At 48.1% G+C, this 21,985-nt stretch overlaps 1 protein-coding gene across 1 annotated transcript in view; it reads left to right on the top strand.

Annotated features, from left to right (window-relative positions):
• The window catches only part of Nploc4 (NPL4 homolog, ubiquitin recognition factor), a 47,678-nt gene that overhangs the window by 18,742 nt on the left and 6,951 nt on the right, over positions 1 to 21,985 (top strand). The window contains exons 8-13 of the mRNA XM_057775917.1: positions 366 to 545; positions 2,195 to 2,281; positions 4,250 to 4,321; positions 5,025 to 5,151; positions 10,166 to 10,326; positions 19,243 to 19,314. Coding sequence (XP_057631900.1) covers positions 366 to 545; positions 2,195 to 2,281; positions 4,250 to 4,321; positions 5,025 to 5,151; positions 10,166 to 10,326; positions 19,243 to 19,314 — 699 coding nt within the window. The remainder of the gene's footprint in view (positions 1 to 365; positions 546 to 2,194; positions 2,282 to 4,249; positions 4,322 to 5,024; positions 5,152 to 10,165; positions 10,327 to 19,242; positions 19,315 to 21,985) is intronic.

Below are 21,985 nucleotides of genomic sequence, written 5' to 3'. Positions count from 1 at the left end.
CACACAAACATGCATATAAGCAAAACAGCCTGATACATAAGAAACAAAACTAAATCTTTTTATTTATTTGTTTATTTATTATGAATGCAATATTCTGTCTGCGTGTATGCCTGAAGGCCAGAAGAGGGCACCAGACCTCATTACAGATGGTTATGAGCCACCATGTGGTTGCTGGGAATTGAACTCTGGAAGAGCAGCCAGTGCTCTTAACCATCTCTCCAGTCCACAAAACTTAAAAAAAAAAATTAAAAAAAAATAAAAAAAACCAACTAATATTTTCACTAGTTTTTTTTTTTCTTGAAAAAAAAAAACACATTGTTTCTGGTAGAATGTTTCACTTAAGCCCACGTTTGTTAATTCTGCAGAAATACAGACATGTGGACAACATCATGTTTGAGAACCACACTGTGGCTGACCGCTTCCTTGACTTCTGGAGAAAGACAGGCAATCAGCATTTCGGGTATTTATATGGACGGTACACAGAGCACAAGGACATTCCCCTTGGCATCAGGGCTGAAGTGGCTGCGATTTATGAGCCGCCTCAGGTACACGGGTGCAGGACCGGCTGTGCGTGACGGGGCGGGTTGTTTCCAAGGTGCTGAAGTGCCCTTCCAGATAGCCTCTTTCCTTGTTTTTGCTATCTCTTGCTGTACACTCTTGGGCATGCACACATTATACATACGTGCACATGAAATTATTGAAGAATAAGATCACAGCCTTGCTAGGTGGTGACACGCCTTTAATCCCAGCATTTGGGAGGCAGAGTACAGAGAGAGTCCAAGGACAGACTCCAAAGCTACAGAGAAACCCTGTCTTGAAAAACAAAAACAAAACGAAACAAACAAAAAAGACCACAGCCTTATTTCACATAGCTCGTTAGGTAGACTTGCCTTGCAGTCCCAGGTCCGTCCCTACACTTTATAATCTGTGTGTGGTAGCACATGCCTGTAACCCCGACATTAGAGAGATGAAGGCAGGAGGATCAGAACTTTTTTTTTTTTTAAATATTTATTTATTATGTATACAATATTCTGTCTGTGTGTATGCCTGCTGGCCAGAAGAGGGCACCAGACCCCTTTACAGATGGTTATGAGCCACCATGTGGTTGCTGGGAATTGAACTCAGGACCTTTGGAAGAGCAGGCAATGCTCTTAACCTCTGAGCCATCTCTCCAGCCCCGAGGATCAGAACTTTAAGCTCATCCTAAGCTGCATAGCAAGTTGGAGGCCAGCCCAGGATTCACGAGACTTTGCATCAAAAACCAAAAGTCCTGACTGTTGTCCTGGAACTCACTCTGTAGACCAGGCTGGCCTCAAACTCACAGAGATCTGCCTGCCTCTCCCTCCTGAGTTCTGGGACTAAGGGTGTGCGCCACCACCGCCTGGCTGCCCCTTTGCCTTCTAGGTCGCTGTAACCAGGTTCTGGCTTAGAGTGGTACTCCTGCCCTGGGCTTGGTCAGCTCTGTTCATTTCAGGAAATGGCGTCTGTTACCACTTTAAAATTATCTTCCTTTAATTCTTGTTTTTGTTTCCAAACAGGGCTTCTCTATGTAGCTCTGGCTGTCCTGGAATTTACCCTGTAGACCAGGATGGCCTGGAACTCAAATTCTTCTGCCTCTGCCTCCTGAGTGCTGAGTTAAAGGTGTGGGCCACTAGCTCCTGACTTCCTCTAAGTTTCTTAGGTTTATTTTGTGTATACACAGTGGAGGTCAGAAGACAACTTTGGGAGTTAGTTTTCTTTCCCCACCAGGCCATCAGACTTGGCAGCTCTCGGATTGTTGAGCCATCCGTCTAGGTGACTCATGCTCCAGCCACAGCCAGAGCTCATCAGATGCTCTAGCTGAGTGTCCCAATTTGTGGTGTACGTTTATTTTCTTGGTTCTGTAGCCAAGACACTGAGTCAGAGGGACAGTGCACCAAGGCTGTTCTGGGATTTCTGCCACCGTGCAGTGGCAGTCTGTCTTCCAGCCAGGCCGTGTAGAGCAGAATTACCTGTCCACGGGAGTTCTGAAAGCAGCTCCATTCCCCAAGTGAAGGTTTCCTGTAGGCACATCGCAGACCAGCCTTCCTTGGGGCCCATTTATGTTTGTAGCTGCAGATCTTCAGCAGGGGTGGAGCTGGCGGGTGGAGGTGGATGTTGTAGAGGCAACGCCCATCAATTCTGTCTTCTGTTTTCTAACTATGCTGCCTCATAGATTGGTACACAGAACAGCCTGGAGCTTCTAGAAGATCCGAAAGCTGAGGTGGTTGATGAGATTGCTGCCAAACTTGGCCTGAGGAAGGTATGAGGCCTCTGCCAGCCAGGTGACCTTAGGGAAACCTGGGCTCCATGCTGGGGGAATCCACAGGTGGAATGATTTAGTCTGGTGTGGGACCAAACCCCTAGCTGACAACGTAGGCTAAACCCTTTGGACCCTCGTTTGTGTTCATTAGTGCAAATTGCTTTGATGGTTCTGGCGTAGAGTGAGGTGAGCATTCTCTGGCACACGCAAAGGTGAGGGTTATGGCGCGTGTGTGTCAGTCCTGACTCCCCTCCCCCCAGCTCTGCTGGCTGAGGGCCTGCTGCCTAGATCAAGACTCTTAACTATGAGCCCACATAAAAGGTAGTCACCATACCTGAGGACACTTACCACATTGTACACTGTAGGTGTACTCACTGCTCATGTGGCTTGCTTCACTTTCTGTCCTAGGTTCCTGGTACCCTTCCTGCATCAGCATTGATCTCCTGTGTCTAATGTGGGTCACCAAACCCGAAGTTTTCATGGGTCCTGCGTCAGTTGGTAGATAGGAGGAAAGAGTCCTTCCAGTCCATGCTTTGATGAGGGTCCTAGGGATGAGGTTGTGCTTTGTGCTTTTTTTTTTTTTTTTTTTTTTTTTTGATTCTTCGAGACAGGGTTTCTCCGTAGCTTTTTTGGTTCCTGTCCTGGAACTAGCTCTTGTAGACCAGGCTGGCCTCGAACTCACAGAGATCCGCCTGCCTTTGCCTCCCGAGTGCTGGGATTAAAGGCGTGCACCACCACCGCCTGGCTGAGGTTGTGCTTTTTGTTTTTAAGACGCATTCTTGTTTTGTAGCTCGCACTGATCTCAAACTTAAATCCTCCCTCCTGCCTCAGACTCCCACTGTGAAGATTACAGATGTATGCTACCATCCCTGGCTTGTTAGTATTTACAGATTCACCCTGTGGAAATCCAGTTCAGTATTAGTAGCCATGCAAGTTTTGCCCTTTACTTGGACAGGGAGGAATGAGCTGTGTGTATTGCTTTGTCTTACCTCTCTCTCTGAGAGGGCAGGAAACCTAGGCAGAGTTTTCCCTGCTGAGTCAGCACCTCATCGTCAGGTCGTGGTGTGGTGCGAATTCCGGAGAGAAACTGGGCCACACTTGTGTTTCATAACAACATAATATAAAGTCTGAAGCCACTTAAGTTACTATCAAAATCCAGGTCCCTTGGCTTGCTCTTGCCTTAGCCTGTTTTGGACTGTGCTCATTAAATAGATCCTCAGGACTTGCTTTCTCTGGTACTGTCCTTTTTGGTTTGTGCTCATGTGAGCATTGTTAAAACAGCAGTGATCCACAGGGTACCAGTCTGCTGGAGAGGGTGGTGGCCATCTGTCGGTTTTCCCAAGGATGCAGGTGGATGCTTTGCTTGTCCTCTAACTCCAGTCTGACAGGCTCTCAGCTCTCAGTGCCTTCTGGCTCTGGAGGCCAAGGGCGGCCTAGGTGATAGAGCATGCAGACCGTGTTGCAGTGGGGCGTTGAGGCTGCACAGTACCTGGGTTCTAGGATTGGCCCCAGTGGCGTAGCTTTAGGCCTTGTGCCCTCAGCCCTCTGTTGTGGCATTCCTTTCATCTTAGGTGACTCTCTCCACAGAGTCTGTTTCTTCCTCGTTCAGGACCTACCCCAGGACACCTTGCTGTTTGCTTCTTGTCTGTCTTCCTTTTCGGAGCTTAAACTCCTTCTTGGTGCATCCTGTTGGTCTCAGTCTCAGTCACAAGGTGTTCTGACTTCTAACAAAGTGTGAGCTTGAGTGGTCCTGAGCAGAGCCTGTTTGCAATGGATGAATGTTTGTCACGGCAGCACCAGAGGAAGGTGCCAGTTTCTCCCTGGCAGCAGAGCCAAGGAACTGTGCTCTCAGCTTTACCTGGCTCAGGAGCCAGAAGGGTTGTCTGAAGGGCACTGCTTTTATGCTCCCTGGACAGAAGCCGTCTGTTGTATGGAGATACTCAAAAGATGCTTTCCTTTTCCATTAAGGTTGGATGGATATTCACGGACCTTGTCTCAGAAGATACCCGAAAGGGTACAGTCCGATACAGTCGGAATAAGGTGAGATGGAGACAGGAATGTTGCTTGGCCTGAGACCTCATTAAGGTAGAGCTGACTTGGATCTCTCTGTCTCTGCACAGCTTGCCAGTAACTTTGAAGACACTCTTCCTAGTTGAGGCTCAGCCTCTTGATTCTGCTCCACAGAGCAGATCCCACTCACCTGCCCTTGCAGCTTTGTGGGAGTGGGTTACCCCAGGCTTTTTAATATGAGTCCCCAATGGCTGGGAATTACAGCTGTTTATCTCAGTGTTTTGCCTCAAGTATTTTTGAGGTGTTGTAGCTTAGCTCTTTATTTTTTTAAGACAAGGATCTCAGTATGTAGCTTTGGCTAGCCTGCAACTCACTGTATAGACTAAGCTGGCCTCAAACTCAAGAGGTCCACGACCTCCCTTTGCTTCTCAAGTGCTGGCATTAGAAGCGCTCTTTCTTATTTTTTTAATTTAATTTTAACTTGATTGATTTATTGTGCCTGTGTGCACACGTGTGCCATGGCACTCGTGTGGAAGTCAGGGGACAGCTTGTGGTTGTTTCTCTCCTTTCACCGTGGGGGCCTTGGGATCGAACTCAGGTCAGTCAGTCTTGTTAGCAAGCATCTCTACCTGCTTTTATCTTGCTGGCCCAGCTCTTAATATTTTCTGCAGAAGAAATGGAAGCTTGTTTTGACACATACTGTGACTCTGATATGCCGCCTCTCTTGGCTTAGGACACCTATTTCCTGAGTTCAGAAGAATGCATCACTGCAGGAGGCTTTCAAAACAAGCACCCCAACATCTGCCGGCTCTCCCCTGATGGGCATTTTGGATCCAAGTTTGTTACTGCAGTGGCCACAGGTATAAATGGGACAGAGTAATGCCATAGATACTACTGCCCATTAATGTTTCTTCTTTGCAGCAGCTTTTCATCCTTAACTTGGTTATAATCAGCTTCTTAGTGAACCTTTGGGGGCATAGATTCCTCCTTTTGTTTTGCAATAAAAATTCTGAGTTAGCATCATCCATGAGACTGGGGCCAAGTCAGAACTTCTCCATGGCTATCTTAGGTCTAATGTTCTCATCACAAGTCTAGGGTAACTCTTGCTTTTGGATGTGTGCCCCTTTTCAGCAGCTAGAAGTGACTGTGCCGGAAGAGAACCTTCTGCTGTCCTGACTCACTGCACTTGATATTGTGAATGGGGCTGCCATTCTAAACAATTGATATATGTTAAATAATACATGTCTTACACATTATAACTATATAGTAGGTTGTAATCTATACAAACATGTACCAGATCTTTGATTATATCCCTACAGAAAAATCAGGCATAGGGCCATAGAATTGAAGGGTGTAGGGATTTGGAAATTGAAAACCAAATTGTAAGCATGTGATCCACTTAGCTAGATTTTAAAGTAAGCACGGATTCTGACTGTGAAGCTCTCATCTCCCCGAGGAACCAGCAGTCCTCTTGTCTAGGTGACCTACTTTCTGGTTCTTACAGTGTCCTTCCCAGTTCACACAGTGCATTCAGGGGCCTCGTTCAGGCTTCTGTTTCTTAGAATGCCCCTACCAGTTCACACTGCCTGAGCACAGGGACCTAGATCGGGTCTCTGCTGCCATTAGATTACTGGTTGAAGAGACTGTCACCTTGCCAGGATTTTTAAGCCTTACTAAATGCTAGCAAGCTTGTCTTTCCTATGGCCTGTGTAGATTTTTATTTATTTTTTTGAGTGAACTCCTCCTGAATGAGAGATAACGGTAGTGTGTTTGCTGTTATGTTGATGATAGAGGCATGTTAATTACTGCACATATGGGTTGGTGACATAATTTTCTAAATTGTTGCTATAGTTGAGCACTGAAGGGAGTGAGTAGAGGTGTTGGCTAGGATTAAGAACACCAGAAAGTCCTTTCTTGTGGGTTGGTAAGGCAGAGGGCACTGACAAGAATGGCTGGTGTGAGGGTGCTGTATGGTCTGGATACACACAAGGCTGAGCAACAGATCCGCCGCAGCTCCATCCTGATCGCCACGGGGGTGGATGGCCTCCTGAGATGCTTCATGCTTTATCTTGCTCAAGCTGAGCCGTGTGCCCCTCAATAGGTATTGCAGTTGTGTGCGTATGTTTTCTTAGTGGTTTGTAAAGCAACATAGGGGTTGCCTACATGAACGTGTAGGGGCGGAGACATGGATCAGTCCTTACTGTTTGTGAAACCTCTGTATCTGGCAGGATGCCTAGCAATTTCAGCATCCCACAGAAGCGAGCAGTGCCCCGCATTGAGACAGCCAAAAACATCTTCAGAGACTCCAGCACTGCCACTGTCACTGAGAATGGATGTTCTGGGCGCCTGTGGGCTTCCATAGTAATTCATCTTCTTAAATAACTGTCTCTATGGGGAATTGGTCCCATGGGCCAAAGGAACTGGCACATTTTTAGATTTTTAAGTAGCTTACATCTTGGAGACTGGTTACTTTCAGTTACTGAGTCACATTGCTTGTTGAGAGTTTGGAAATCAGATCATCCATGAAGTATTTGCTTCTAGAATTGTCTCTTAAAGGATCTGGAGCTATGCAGTAATGACTGACCTTGTTTGTAGAAAGGTCTGTGGTCAGCCTGCTTTTCTGATGTCATCCTCCAGATGGGGCAGGATGCGCAGGGCCTGAGCACCACGGTTTCCTAACTCAAAGGGAAGTGTACTCTTTCCCCGTGTTAGGGCCTTTGGCCAATGACAAGTGGGAACCCTGGAGAGGCACTGGGAAATACCTGCTGCAGTTCATCTCCTCGTCGGAGAGGATGCTGGGAGCTACATCTTGAGAGTTGGTTGTCAAGGTCCGGCCTCAACAAAAACACTTATTACTAGGGTAGGGGCATGGGAATTTTAGAAATATAGCAAATATGAAGACACCTAAAAATAGTAAGACAGAAAACATAGAAAGTATTGGGAGGGCATTCCAATGACTGAAATCATGAAATTCTCTCACATTTATTTTTCCACAGCTTTTATACCCAACGTAAAGGGTGTGTGTGTGGGGGAGAAACAAAAGACTTTATTAACATGATACAAAGGATGGCTCACACAGTCAATCACATTATCACTCTGAGACGTGTAGTCATAGCATTCTGTAGTCTAGGTAGCAGAGATGCTCTAGATCATGTATCCTGAAGACTGCCCCTCCTCAGGTGACCTCACAGTTAGAAAAGAAGGAGCAGAAGTATGTTTGCATATCCTGACCACCTGTCAGGATGGCATGGACCTATCTTAATGTTAAAAGAACCAAGTAGTCACATCCTGAGTTGGGACAGGCAACTATGCCTGTCAGTCTCCAAATTCTCTGACCCTCAGACAAGGTGGAAATGGGCCTGCATTTCTCGGCCTCCACAGTTAGTGCCTCTTGTGCTGTGCTGGTCTTCTGCAAGCTTAGCTCAGGTACTTTCTGGGTACCAAGGCATAGCCCCTTGCCTTTGCCCATGGGTTTTCCTGACTCCCTGTGATTTTCCACAGCTTTTCTGGCTTGGCTGTGTATAGTGGTTTTGCTCAAGTGAAATGCCACATTACATGTGAGGTTTTCATCGTTGGCTGTCGTGTGTGTTTCTTCTCCACTTGAGAAAGGAGTGTGTGTGTGGTTCAGGTTACCAATATCACTCCCCCACCCCTCCCCCTTTTTTCTGATGCTAGAGATTGAACTCAGGGCCTCAGGCTTGCTGGATCTACTGAGCTATATCCTGAGCTCTCTTTGGAGGGTAGGGTGGGGAGGGGAACATCTCATGTGGTCCAGGCTAGCCTTAAACTAGCTGGAATTGGAAACACACATTGCCACGCCTGGTTTCTGATGCTTATTTTATACATACTACTTTCCATTCTCTTCACACAAAACTTTTCTTTCCCTCATGACCTGTCACATTTGAATGACTAATGTGAAAACCAGCCCCAGTTTGCAGTACCTGAGCAAGTAGTTGGACCTTGGATGACTTCTCTTGCGTTCCTCCATCCTTGGTTCTCTGCATTCGAAGTCTTTGTCTGCTATGAGACATGCTACACAGCTGGGCCTGGGTGTGCTAATGACGTGGAATGGGCTCGTTAGAACCAAAGAGAAAGTGCCAGGCTCTGATCAGGACACTGGGAACTGGTTCATTCAGCACTTTGAGCTGCAGTTGGCCTTCTGCATGTAATGATGGATCGCTCAGGGGCCACCTTGCCTTCAGTTCCACTCTTTTCGATTGTTTCTCGGGTGTGGTACAGATGCATTTGAAACCCAGAGGGTCTGGCTCTCGTCTCTGATTTGTAACTGTTTTCAAGCTGAACCAGAGGTAGAGTTTTACATCTCCATTGCTCAGGAAGAACAATGGACACTGGAGTTGTCTGTTGTCTAGCCCTGATTCGTGGAGGACACCTACCCAGGCTATGCTTGTTCTGCCCTCACCCTCCTAATGTCAGGCTCTCTCTAAATAGCCATTTATACTCTCTTTGTCCTTAATATTTTTGTAAAACCATATTCACATTTTTTTTTATAAATTACTATGTAACAGATATATAAATTTGTTAATTTGTATTTATTTTCTGTGTGTACCTTTTTTTTTTTTGGTTTTTCGAGACAGGGTTTCTCTGTGGTTTTGGAGCCTGTCCTGGAACTAGCTCTTGTAGACCAGGCTGGTCTCGAACTCACAGAGATCCGCCTGCCTCTGCCTCCCAAGTGCTGGGATTAAAGGCGTGCGCCACCACCGCCCGGCGTGGGTTTATTTTTTATTTATTTATTTTTTAAGTATTATGTATACAATATTCTGTCTGTGTGTCTGCCTGCAGGCCAGAAGAGGGCATCAAATCTCATTTCAGATGGTTGTGAGCTACCATGTGGTTGCTGGGAATTGAACCCAGGACCTTTGGAAGAGCAGGCAATGCTCTTAACCAGTGAGCCATCTCTCCAGCCCCTGTATTGTGGGTTTAAAGATCAAATTCGAGCAGACGTTAGGCACCCTTATTCGCTGTCTCTCCAGCGCCCCCAGTGTTAAGTCTTCGTGGCGGTGCTCGGGAAGAGGGATGTATACAGAGCAGTATATGTGTCATTAGTGTGCGGGACTGTAGACACTGTGGGTGCCCATCATTATCCCGTATCATAGTAGGAGATCCTGGGCGCTGACTTGTAAGACCATGTAGAGTTCTGTAATCTGATTGCTGCATATGTGATCTGTGTGCTAGGATCAGTTTTCTCTTTTAGTATTTAGAGAGAACGTAGAGGTGGGGTTGGAGTACGTATGCATATAGATGCATATAGGAGTGGAAGTCCCTTCTCTTTTCTTTGGTGGGTTGTAGGTCTCAAACTCAGGCCAGTCTTCAGGCTTCTGTGGGTGAGGTGTTTTTGTTTGTTTTGTTGTCTTGGAGTCTAAGCTGACCTTGAACTTGACCCTGAACTTCTGACCCTCCTGCCTCTACCTCCCCAGTGCTAGGATTCACCACTATGCCTGGTTTATCAGAGATTGAACTGTAGGGCTTCCTGTATGTAAGACAAGAACTGTGCAACCCAGCCCCATACAGTTTCTGTTTTGTTGCCTCCACACCTGTACTTCCAGCCTCCTTGCCTCCAAATCTCACTCAGGCGCTAAAGCTGGTGCGATGCGGGACAGTGTCTGTCTTTGCTCTGATGTTCCAAACTGAAAATCTGTGTGCTGTAAGGGCAGGAAACACCCCACAGCTCTGGGGTGGGGGTGGAGCAGTGGACTCTGAAAACAGGCTGTGGAGGAGTGAGCCTCATGCTCCAGACATCCTTCAGACTGCCCGGCAGAGTCTTGACTGATTGCTTCCTACCAGCTGGAGGATAGGTGTCATGAAATGCTTCTGATTACCCTTGGTAGATTCTCTTAGAAGGTTTTTCTCTTACAGGTGGTCCGGACAACCAGGTTCACTTTGAAGGATACCAGGTATCTAATCAGTGCATGGCGCTGGTCCGAGATGAGTGTCTTCTACCTTGTAAGGATGCCCCTGAGCTCGGCTATGCCAAGGAGTCCAGCAGTGAGCAGTATGTTCCTGATGTGTTTTATAAGGTAAAAATACGTGAGAACAAAAAATATCGAATATATATATAGGTTAATGTGAATTTGTCTTGGACTCTTGTGATTTTGTACTTTGGAGTGATACCTGTGTGTCAGCCATTGTGCTTTGGAGCCCCGCTTATGGATCAAAGCGTCTGTCTTATTTCTGGAGCTTATTGTTACTTACACAGACTTTGATGGCATTGTATGGCATAGTCAGAAAAGGAATCATAAGTGTTTGGTTTGGTCATGTTACACCAAATCTTACTGTTGCAGCCCACTTCTCCTTTGTAAAGATGAGAGGCATTTGACCATTGTTGGAATTCTGGCTGCTACAGCTACTCAGTCTTGTGTTGTAGAGTTTCCAAGTGGAAGGACAAATGACAGTAGGAAGGAAACACCAAGTCCGAGGCTAGCAAACGTCCAGCAGACACTGACTAAGGCGCCCTCTTAATGCAGGCAGCTGGAGGTCCAACCAAAGTCCTGTATCTGTGCAGAGCCGTATCTTCCTTGGGTGAGGTGTCCAAATACCCACAGCAGTAACAGGCACCAGCTGGGAAAGTTGATGAACTTGAGTCTTCCCTTCCCACTGCAGGCGCCCTGATACCGTGGGGTGGACATCAGGAAGCTCAGGAAGTGGCTGACTTCTCACCCTTAGGGGTTTTACTCTTGGGCTGTTTGTTGTTTTCTTCTCCCTGTCACAGAGTTGGGGGGAGCACCAAACACACCCTCAGACAAGAAAGCCTTTATTAAAAAATACTTTGAGACAACATGCTCGGATCTGAAATGGGGTGAGGGCAACCTCACTTACAAAGCCAGCTTTCCAGTGAGCTCAGCTTTCACAGGACACTTTGCCAGTATAGTGCACCTCATGGCTGACAAGATAAGGTTGATTCTGTTGTCCTTGTCTAGAGTGGTTTGGCTGACTTTCTCTTAGGGTTGGTTTTACTCGTGGTTCCTGTGGTTCCTGTGTCCAGTCTTAACGTTACGTGTGCTCTCTGGGACAACTCTCAACCTTTCCTGCTCACAGGGATGGCTTCTCACTGCCTTGTTTCTTTGTTTTAGATCTCTGTGTATTTTATTTTGTTTGGGGGGGGGGCGAGTCTCACTGAATAACTTGTCAGTATGTAGACCTGACGGGCCTCAGACCTATGTAGATGTGGTTACCTCTCCTGAGTGCTGGAGTCACCAGGTGTACACCACCACACCTAGCAGTATTTCTTTTTTTTTTTTTTTTTCTTTTTTTTTTTTTTTAAATTATTTATTTATTAAGTATACAGTATTCTGTCTGCGTGTATGCCTGCAGGCCAGAAGAGGGCACCAGACCTCATTACAGATGGTTGTGAGCCACCATGTGGTTGCTGGGAATTGAACTCAGGACCTTTGGAAGAGCAGACAGTGCTCTTAACCTCTGAGCCATCTCTCCAGCCCCCTAGCAGTATTTCTTATGTATGGATATTGTCTGCAAGTATGACTGTACTACATGCAGGCCTGCTACCCATCAAGGCCATTGAGGCTGTTGTGTTCCCTGGAACACGCGAGTCATAGGTGGTCGTTAGCGCTGGGTAGGTGCTGCAGACTGTTTAAGATTTAGTTAGCTGGGCAGTGGTGGCTCACACCTTTAATCCCAGTACTCGGGGGACAGAGGCAGGTGAGTTTTAGGACAGCCAAAGCCACACAAAGAAACCCTGTCTCAAAACAAACAAAGGGTAAAATTTTATAGACAGTGTTGCTATCGCACGGGCAGCTCTTTGGGTGTCTTGTGCAGACTGTCCACTGAGGTTTACTTTCTCCATTCTTGTTTGGTTTTGTGTGGTGGCTGATGTTTCCCATACAATGTCAAATGACTGTGTCCACCCCTGCCTGCCTGCTTTCTCTTTTTCTTTTGTTGAGGGAAGGGGTGGGAGCAGGGTCTCACTATGTTGCTGGCCCCTAATTTATAGTCCTGCTGTCTGCGCCTTCTGTGTACAGGCTTTATGAGCATGAGACAACAGACCCAGCTTTTGTCTTGCTTTTGCTTTTGTTTTGTTTTGTTTGATACAGGGTCTTTTTATGGAGACCTGGCCGTCCTGGAAGTCACTATGTAGACCAGGCGGCCTCAACTCACAATAGATCTGTCTGCCTGCCTCTGCGGGCCTTGCAGAGTCGAAGGTGTGCGCCACCGTGCCTGCGTTTGCCTTGATTTTCATCTTAAAGGTCGTGCTTTCAGGTTTCATCCTTAGCTGTGAGTTTGTGTTGGGTTTTTATTTTTAAAGTAAAACCGGATAGGAAACCTTTCTTTGTTTTTCTCTCTTTCAGCAGATCCCTTTGTCTGTCTGGTCTGTGCCAGTGAGAGCATGCAGGAGTGCTGTGCGTGTGCAGTTAGTGAGAGCATGCAGGGGTGCTGTGCGTGTGTAGTCAGTGAGAGCATGCAGGAGTGCTGTGCGTGTGTGTAGTCAGTGAGAGCATGCAGGGGTGCTGTGCGTGTGTGTAGTCAGTGAAAGCATGCAGGAGTGCTGTGTGTGTGTAGTCAGTGAGAGCATGCAGGAGTGCTGTGTGTGTGTAGTCAGTGAGAGCATGCAGGAGTGCTGTGTGTGTGTAGCTCTTGGGGTTGAGACACCTAAAGCGGGCAGAGGAGGCGTATTATCTGTGTGGACAGAAAGTTATCCCCCAAGGATCAGGCTGTTGCTGCTTATTCCCAGCACTGAAGGGTGCGAGGTCTAGGAGTTGTTTTGTTTCTCAGCTGCCTGCACTGCACACGAGGACCACTGGCAAATGCCTGAGCATAGTTACTGTGGACCCTTGGTTTCTGCAGAAAAACGGGAAGAAGACGTGTAGTGATAACTTTTTAAAAAGATTTATTTTAATTTTTTGTGTGTGTTTGCCTGCGTGTATGAATGTGCACCTCATGTGTATAGTGCCCACGGGTCTACATTGCATCCCATATAGCAAGTTAGAGGCAGTTGTGAACACCGTGTGGGCGCTGGAAGCTGAACTGAGTCCTCTGCAAGACCTGCAAGTGCTGTCAGCTACCGAGCTGTCTCTCTAACCCAGTGACAACTTTTGCTTTTAGATTCTTTTTAATTTAAAGAAAGAAGAGAATTGTCGTTAGAATAAATGAGCACCTCTATGAACTGGTGAGGAAATCCGAATATCAGTTCAGATTTTGCAACTGTTACATAGACTTCTTCAAGTCGCTTGTCTGGGGATACCTGGGCACCCCAGCGCTGTTTGCACCATGGTCTCCTGGACTGTGAGACTTTTGTGGTAGAGAACCATGACTTTGAACTGGTGGAGGATGCATGATTAATAAAAACCAAGGACAGAATTGGGGTTCAACCTGAAGGTCAGAAAAGCAAAGCAGTCAGCCACTGGCTCTTCCCTCTTCTTCAGTCTGAAATGTCAAACCTGCCTCCATGAATCTCAGAATGAGGCTGGCTGAGAGCTCTCGCCTCCCGTTTTATAATCCTCTCTAGGGCTGGAATTAGAGGTGTGTGTCGTCACTGCCTGGTCTGTGAGGCTGACCAGCGGGGCTGTGTTAACTAAAGTACAGATGAAATGGCACCCAGGTGGGGCTGTGATAGACAGTGGTGATCTGGGGAGGACGCTTCCAGCCCCACAGTAGCCTGGTTCTCATGTGGAGCACAATGAGCAGTGAGTGGTATGGCCACTGAGAGGCTGACTAGAGCTGGCTAGAGCTGGTTGCGCACACCTTTAATCCCAGCACTCAAGAGGGAGAGGCAGGCAGATCTCTGTGAGTTTGAGGCCAGCCTGGTGTACAGAGCGAGTTCCAGGACAGGCTCCATAGCTACTGGGAAACCCTGTCTGGGGGGGAGGGGGAGAGGGGGGCAGCAAAAAGAAGAAGGTTGGCTGGGGGATTCAGTGCCTGGTGTGTAGAAAGACCCCACAGTGGGAGTGGGCCAAGGAGGCAATCTGAATCTGTCAGGGCCTTGTTTAGATTTCCTGGGTCTCAGTGTATGCAGCGAGAGGAGAGACAGAGTAGGAAGTCCTGAGACTTTGAGACCAGGCGTCAAGGGCACTGCTGCAGCCCTGCAACTGTTACTGTGTCGTCCTGGTGTGACCACTGCCGTGGATATTGCTTAAGAGAATGAAGGTTTAAAACTGGGCATTAGAGGCACAGTGTTGTTTTCCAGTGGCTTAGACAGTATGGTAGGAGAGAATGGTGAAAACTGGACCTTTGTTCAAGGTCATAAAAGGGGAGAGCTGAGGTGTCTGGGAAGCTTGAGGGAGGTCTGTGCTGTGTTTAGTACCAGGAGACTGAGGAGCAACTGCTCTCAGGAGCCTGCGGTTGGCTGGAGCTGTACTTCAGGGGCAGAGCAGAGGTGGCCACATGAAAAGTGGGAGTTTTGTCTGCGTCCGGCTGGAACTGGTCGTGGAGGGGTGGAGTCCTGGGTGGTGGGTGGGCAGCAAAGCAATCAGCACTGAGTGGAGAGCAGAGCGGAGTGAGGCTGGCCACAGAGAGGGGAGCGTCAGGCCGGTGGTGGAGATGCATGCACCTCGAATCTGCACAGCTGCACAGGGTGTATGAAGGTGAGAGAGGAGCAGGCACAGGATGGGACATTGTCATTAATACAAAAAACTACACATCTGCTTACACAAACCAGAAATGACAAACTTAGAGGAAATCCGCACACAGCTCCCATCACAGGCTCCTTAGTCGCCCTGGCCCCTCCCTCACGCCCACAGCCATGACCACAGTGGATTGACATCCGGGAGGCTGTCCTCTTCTCCCCCGACACTGTTTGCTGAGCACCTTCATCAATCAGCAGGTCATACCTGGCAGAGTTGGGTGCTGTTCCTGCCCATGGTGGGGCAGGCAGACAGGCACCCCAGAGTTAAGACGCCAAGCAGGTCCACCTCTCCAGGGATGATGACTCTTGCATCCAGAGGGTCATCTTGTCATTGTGGTGGATGGTGGACTTGGCAGGCCACAGAAAGTGGTATGGAAGGTGGGTTTTAGGACATTCCTATTAGATGTCATTTAGAAGAGGCTTTGGCAGTCAAGTATCAGATTCCAGGGACCTTAATGAGAAGGGGCAGCAGAGCAGAGGGGTGGAACCAGGCCCGTGCCCATGCACAAGCTGCACTGGATAGGCCTAGCCAGTGGGGTTGAGCAAGAGGTCTCTGTTTGGTTCACTGTGGAGTTGGGGGCTCGGTAGATGCTGCAGGTTTAGAGGCATTGCAGAGACACAGTGAAGAGCGGGAGCAAGCCAGCTTCTTGGGGAGCAGGGGTTTTCTGGAACAGTGTACTCGGTCTGTTTATGAGGACAATCTGAGACCAGGCACCAACATTTGCATTTTTGAAAATAGGATATTTCTTTGTATCCTGAAATTCAGGATTCTCTTGCCTCAGCCTCCTGAATTACAAGTGTGTTCTCCCATGCCCAGCTGAGGCCGATGTCTGGAGCTGCACTGGGCTGGCATGGTATCCCCGGGCAGTTGCCAGTGAGGTTGGAAAACTCAGGCAAGAGATGGGGCTGATAATGGGAAGCTCAGGTTTGTCTGCATAGAAGGTGCAGATTGCAGTTCCAGAAGAGTGCAAGGGAAGCTAAGATTGCAGAGGAGAGCCAGGGGGAGTGGTGGGCACCCCAGGATGCTGCCCTGTGCACGCAGCTGTGAAAGGGGCAAAGGTCCTCTCCTCGGAGGAATGATGTGGGACTGTGCTGACAGTGGCCTGGGCGAGGACTAGGCCGACATTATCCCTTCCAGTGGGTAGGAGAGAGGACCTCTAACGTCCATGAGCTCTGTTCCGAGGTCGGGTGTGGAAGTTGTTACTGGCAGCCCTCCAGGAGCAGTGCTCACAGAGATCCGCCTGCCTCTGCCCCCACTGTCCCTTGGGAGACCCTGTCTTTAAAAAAAAAAAAAAAAAGGTTAAGGGGCTGGAGAGATGGCTCAGAGGTTAAGAGCATTGCCTGCTCTTCCAAAGGTCCTGAGTTCAATTCCCAGCAACCACATGGTGGCTCACAACCATCTATAATGACGTCTGGTGCCCTCTTCTGGCCTGAAGGCATACACACAGACAGAATATTGTATACATAACAAATAAATATTTAAAAAAAAAAAAAAAGGTTAATCTCTGTCGTCATCTGTTAGAAATAAAATTGTTTGTTGTAGTGTTTGGTTTTAAAACACATCTCACTATGTAGCCCAGGTTAGCTGGCCCTGAGCTCTGGGGGATTTCATGCTTGCTACACTGTGCCCCGCTCCAGATTCTAGGAGGACACAAATCAGGTCTGAATGAGACCTGAACATCGAGTGCCTGCATTTCATACCTGCCAGGGCAGCCGCGAGCCTGCACTCTCGGTATAGACGAGGCGTGCTCTTTAGTTTTCCCATGAGCCTGAGCTCTAGGTATAGACGAGCGTGCTCTTTAGTATTCCCATGAGTATGCGCTCTAGGTATAGACGAGCGTGCTCTTTAGTTTTCCCATGAGCCTGAGCTCTAGGTATAGACGAGCATGCTCTTTAGTTTTCCCATGAGCCTGCGCTCTAGGTATAGACGAGCGTGCTCTTTAGTATGCCTCTGGCTCTACTGCCTGTTATTGACACCATTGTTCCTCACGCACTGGGAACAAGGACAGTGCCTATGACGTGTGCAGTTGGAGCCAGGCAGACCAGGCCATGCAGGATCCACCCTGGCAAGTACCTGAGAAGTACCAGCTGTTGCCTCTGGTGCCATCCTGCAGATGGTCTTTCGATGGGTCTTCCCTGTCTCACAAGATCTTGTGCTCTGAGTGCTCTCAGATGAGTGCTACTGGTGACGTCCAGCATTGTTAGTGGAGCAGCGGCCAGGGTTCGTCCAGCTTCTCTAAAGCAGGTGACACCAACTAGTCTGCGAGTCCCTCACCAAGCCACAAAGCCTGGCTGACTGGGGACGACAAAGACGTCAGTATCTGTGTTTCTTTTTCATGTCAAGACCATGGCGCCAGTGCTTCCAGACGTGGCCTGCAGTAGGCGGTGAGGCGCTGGGGACCGGGACTGCTTGCTCCAACTGCAGAGAAAACTGCTGACCCTGGCAGCTGCCACACTTAGAATAAGACATCTTCCTTCTAGTGTGTTCTGTCTGACGCCTGCTAAAGCCCATGAAAGTAAATGCCTTTAAGATGGTGTGTAGGGCTAGGGATTGGCTGTGGGGCAATGGGGCTGCAACACCTTTTTTCCCCGTAGTGAGCAGGAAAGGTACGGTTGGGTAGTTAATCTGGACAAGAATAGCACAACACAAAGAAAGGGTGGGGGCCTTTAACCGGAGAACTCCCTGGAGGGGAAGGTTAAAGTGAACAGGTGTTGGGAAGTGTTTCTGCATATTAGAGCTTAATTAGATTTGAAGATGAACTCCAGATGGGCTCATTATGTGTGAGTTGTTGCAGGTTGTTTCTTGTAGAGGCAAGCGTGTATTTTTGGAAATGGTGATTTAGTTTGATTGGGTTTGATTCCTGCCCTGTCTCCATCAAGAAATTGTCTCTGCAGAGGCCTACGATCCCTCAGTAGGCCAGCCACATCTGTGGAACCACTGCCATAGCATGGAGGCCATCCTGACCCTGTGGTCACATGTGTGGGGAAGGACAGGACAAGTAACCCTTCCCTTGGTCAGTGGAGCATAGTAGGTAACACAGGAGGCAGATGAAGTTGGATCCTCTGTAGGTGACAGACAAGAAACAGGACCGGTGTGGGGCCAGCGATGTCCTAGTAGGGTGGTGAGTTTGACTTAGCATGAACAGCTTGCAGTGATTGTCTTAGAAGACCACCTGGCTCTCTGCAGCTCCCTGGCAGGTGTGGCGTGCTGGGAGTGGCCCCATGGCACACCTTGGGAACACATGGTTGGCAAACAGTCTGGGTCTGAGGGCTTCAATAAACAAATTTTTATGTAAGGACTTAGAATTAGAAATTATGGACACGTAATTTACATACATGAATGACTCGTAATGTTAGGTGGTGATTTAGACAGAAACCGACTCCTCCTGTAGGATTTTTAATAAACAGCATCAGTCCTTAGGAATTTATTTCTAGAGCTCTGTTTGAACTCAGCATGTTTGACATAAATCAGATCTAATTGTCATTTTATGATTAATGAACATATGTTGACCGCTTTTCCCCATAATTAAACTTTATGTTCTGTGCATCTGACAAAGCAAAACAGGTTTAGACTTTGACATATTGGTGGTGATTGTGTGTGTGTGTGCGCATGTGTACATGTGTGTGTATATACACCTTTTTGTACATGTCTTTAGTTTGTGTATGCACTAAATTTTTTACAAAGTCTGGTTTTCAGAAGTGTAATTTTTTTATTTTTAATTTATTTATAGTTTTTCAAGACGGGGTTTCTCTGTGTAGCTCTGGTTTGTAGACTAGGATGGCCTCAAATTCATAGAGCTCTGCCTGTGTCTGCCTCCCAGATGCTAGGATTAAAGGTGTAAGTGACTGTCAGGGACACAAGTCCAGCCTTAAAAACCTTCAGGCTGTTTTCACCGCTCCCCGTCTGTGGTGCCCGGTTAAGCTGGGTTGGGTGCATAGTGTACCCCCTCTTACAAGGTGCCCTGGGACTGACAGATTCCCTCTGCTTTTCATTTATGCATTTCCACAAAATCATGACCTTTTCCTTGTCTTGTGGACTCACTTATGGGCTGGCCTCGAACTCAAAGAGATTTTCTTACTGGGATTAAAGGTGTGTGCTACCATGCCTGACTAAATCATAATTTCCTAAAAGAGCCAGACATAGAGTTACACATCTGTAATTCCAGCCCTGGCAAGACAGAGGCAGGATTGCCACAAGTTCAATGCCAACCTGGTCCACATAGTAAATTCCATTCAAGTCAGTCTGAGATGCTGTTATAAAAATAATGATAATATAATAATAATTAAAAAGTTGAAATACTGGTGTGAAAAAGAATAATGTCTCTGTTGACCTGGTATTGACCTTTGATTGTTTCAGGACATAGACAAGTTTGGCAATGAGATCACCCAGCTGGCTCGTCCCCTGCCTGTGGAGTATCTGATCATAGATGTGAGTACTCATCTGTGCTCACGCTCACTCTCTGGTTCCATAGCCCCTGAAGGCCAGGACTCCTGGGTGGTGCCCCGGAGGAAGATTTGAACCAGCATGCTGTCCCAAGGATTGTTTTTTGATTATCAGTCCCCATGTTTCCAGAAACTGCATAGTTTAAACAACTTCAGGATTGACTTTCTTCCTGCTGAAGTGCAAACCAAGGACGTGTGCCTCCAGCTCTACCCCGTGACCAAGGGGGTCTGAAGAGTTCTGTATATCTAGGCTGGTAACTGCCAGCTGCCCAGGAGGTAACAGAGGTTGCCCTGCCTGGCACAGAGTAGTACTCCTGGGGCCACTCCATCTTGAGTGTCCTGGGGACACATGTATAACTTAGTGTCTGTGAGTAGTGGGACCAGTGTTGTCTCTGGGCAGACCTAGGAGGTAGGAGGAGCTGGCTGTGCTGCTGCTTCTGAGTCTCTGTTCCACGCTAGAGAATGTGATGGTCACAGGGCCACATTCGTATCACTGGCCACGGGGCATGGAGTAGCATGGCTGCCAGTGTCGGGCTGGGGGCTGGACTCGGGATGGGTATATGACTCAGGCATTTGAGCTTAGAGTCCCCCTGAGCCTAACCCAGAGATGTTCCATTTCAGTTGACAGCTCCTGAGAACATATTTATTACCTAGGCCGTAAAGGCATCTGTTTTTATACTACCTGGGGTGTAATTAAGATGAAAACAGATTGGTGGAAGAGTCAGCGTGATTTAGGATGAGCTTCCAAGCCCTTCCCCCACCCTCCAGCCCCTCCCCACACCTTTCAGCAGCACTGGGTTGCTGGGGAACAGTCTGCCCTGGAGTGCCCGTGTTCTCTGTCCCTAGGAAAATGAGGCCTGGGAGAGCATTAGACAGGTACCCAGAGTGCTGGTGCTGTTTGGCTCTTTACCTGGTACAGGAGATAGTACAGACCCGGACTAGGACAGCCCCCCCCCCTTTTTTTTTTTTTTAAAGACAGTCACACTATGTGGTCCTCACTGGCCTCAAACTTGTAATTCTGCCTCTGCCTCCTCTGGGCTGGAATTAGAGGTATGAACCACCATGCCCAACATATCTGCTGGGTTTTTGTTAATCACTATGTAGACCAGGCTGGCCCTATAGAGATCTGCCTACTTCTGCCTCCTAGTGCTAGGATTAAAGGCATAAGCCACCACCCCACCCATCATTTCTTCTTAAATCTGAGATTGGATAGCTGTGTGGCAGCAGAGATTTTGCATGCTGGGTCATCTCCCAAGTCCTGGGATGACTGCTTCCTACAATGCGAGTGTGAACCCAGGACACTGCAGGGGTGGATTCCTTTGAGTCACCACAGACTTCGATTGTGTTGTTCTCCCGGGTCTCCTACAAGGTTAAATACCTCTCGCCCTTGGAGATTTGAGTGCGTAGCCTTGTATTTCCTAGGCAGGCAAACTGTCACCCCCCCCACCCCTTTTGTTTAAGGGGTTATTTTGAGATAGGCTCTCCCTTAGCTGAGATAGATAGGCTCTCCATTAGTTGAGATAGGCTCTCCCTTAGTTGCCCAGCAGCCCTCAGACTGACTCATCCTGCTTTGGCCTCTTGAATAACCAGGTTACAAGTGTGAATCACAAATAACTCTGGATTACTGGTAAACACTAGCAAATGTTCCGCAGCCATCCTCCCACTCCTGTTTGTGCCGACCCAGAAGAGGCTTTTGCTTACAACTTGTTCAGACGTAGTTGGAACTGTGTTCTTGGTTACATACTCAGTGCTCCGTGTGGGGTCCGCTCCCGTCCTCTGTCTCAGCACGTGGCCTCACTGCTGCAGACCTTGTCTGTGAGGACCAGCCATCTCTGAGCATCAGCTTGTCCTTACCTCGTGCTGACATTGGCACAGCTGAGTCCAGAAATAGCCTTTGCTGATGTAGGAAACAGATCACAGCGGCCAGAGCAACGTTTCGTTCTTCAGAAATAGTCCCGCGGTAGTTAGAATAGCTATTCTCTACCTAGAGGGGCGTGGCCTGATGATGCTAGTGTCACGTGCAGAGAGAAGTGTGTCGACAGAAGTGTTGGTCGCTTGCACTTAGGTGCTTTTGTGGGAAAGGGGCCTCTGCCAAGGGGACTAAAACCTGTGTTGGTATTGATTACTGCTCATTCACCAGTGACCCTGGGGCTTCTATTGATTATGTGTTAGATTTAAAATGCCCTCTGCATGGAGGAAAGAATTGGCTTACCTTTGGTAGAAAAGTCTTGACTTAGGCTCACTCACCTTAGAGGAAAATAGCTGCCCACGAGTGACTCTCAGCCCTGTCTACAAAGACTGTGGGTCCCCTGAAATGGCCTCTCAGAGATTCTTGGAGGTAATTGGTGTTTCTCAGGCCCACACTGACGGCCTCTACACTTGCCGCCAAGCATAGTGTTGAGAATTTTATGCCCTTAGTCTGCCTCCTGTGTTCTCCGTTCCTTTCTGTAGTTCCCCAACTTGATCAGGATGAACCAGCCTTGTAGCAAAGTGAGCACAGCGGCAGAGCCCCCAGTGGTCCTGATGCTGCAGTCAGGTGCTGTGTCGGCCCCTGACAGACCCAGGGCTGCTCGGACGGTAGCACTCCTAAGATGCGAACATTCGTTAGTTTGTTTCCCCATTTGAGGATAACACAGTTTCCTGTTCCCTTCAACACA

This window comes from Chionomys nivalis, chromosome 7 (genome assembly GCF_950005125.1).
Source record: "Chionomys nivalis chromosome 7, mChiNiv1.1, whole genome shotgun sequence".
In the NCBI taxonomy this organism is placed as follows: domain Eukaryota; kingdom Metazoa; phylum Chordata; class Mammalia; order Rodentia; family Cricetidae; genus Chionomys; species Chionomys nivalis.
The sequence above is the reverse complement of the archived record's forward strand: the minus strand, read 5'-3'. Positions and strand labels throughout refer to the sequence as shown.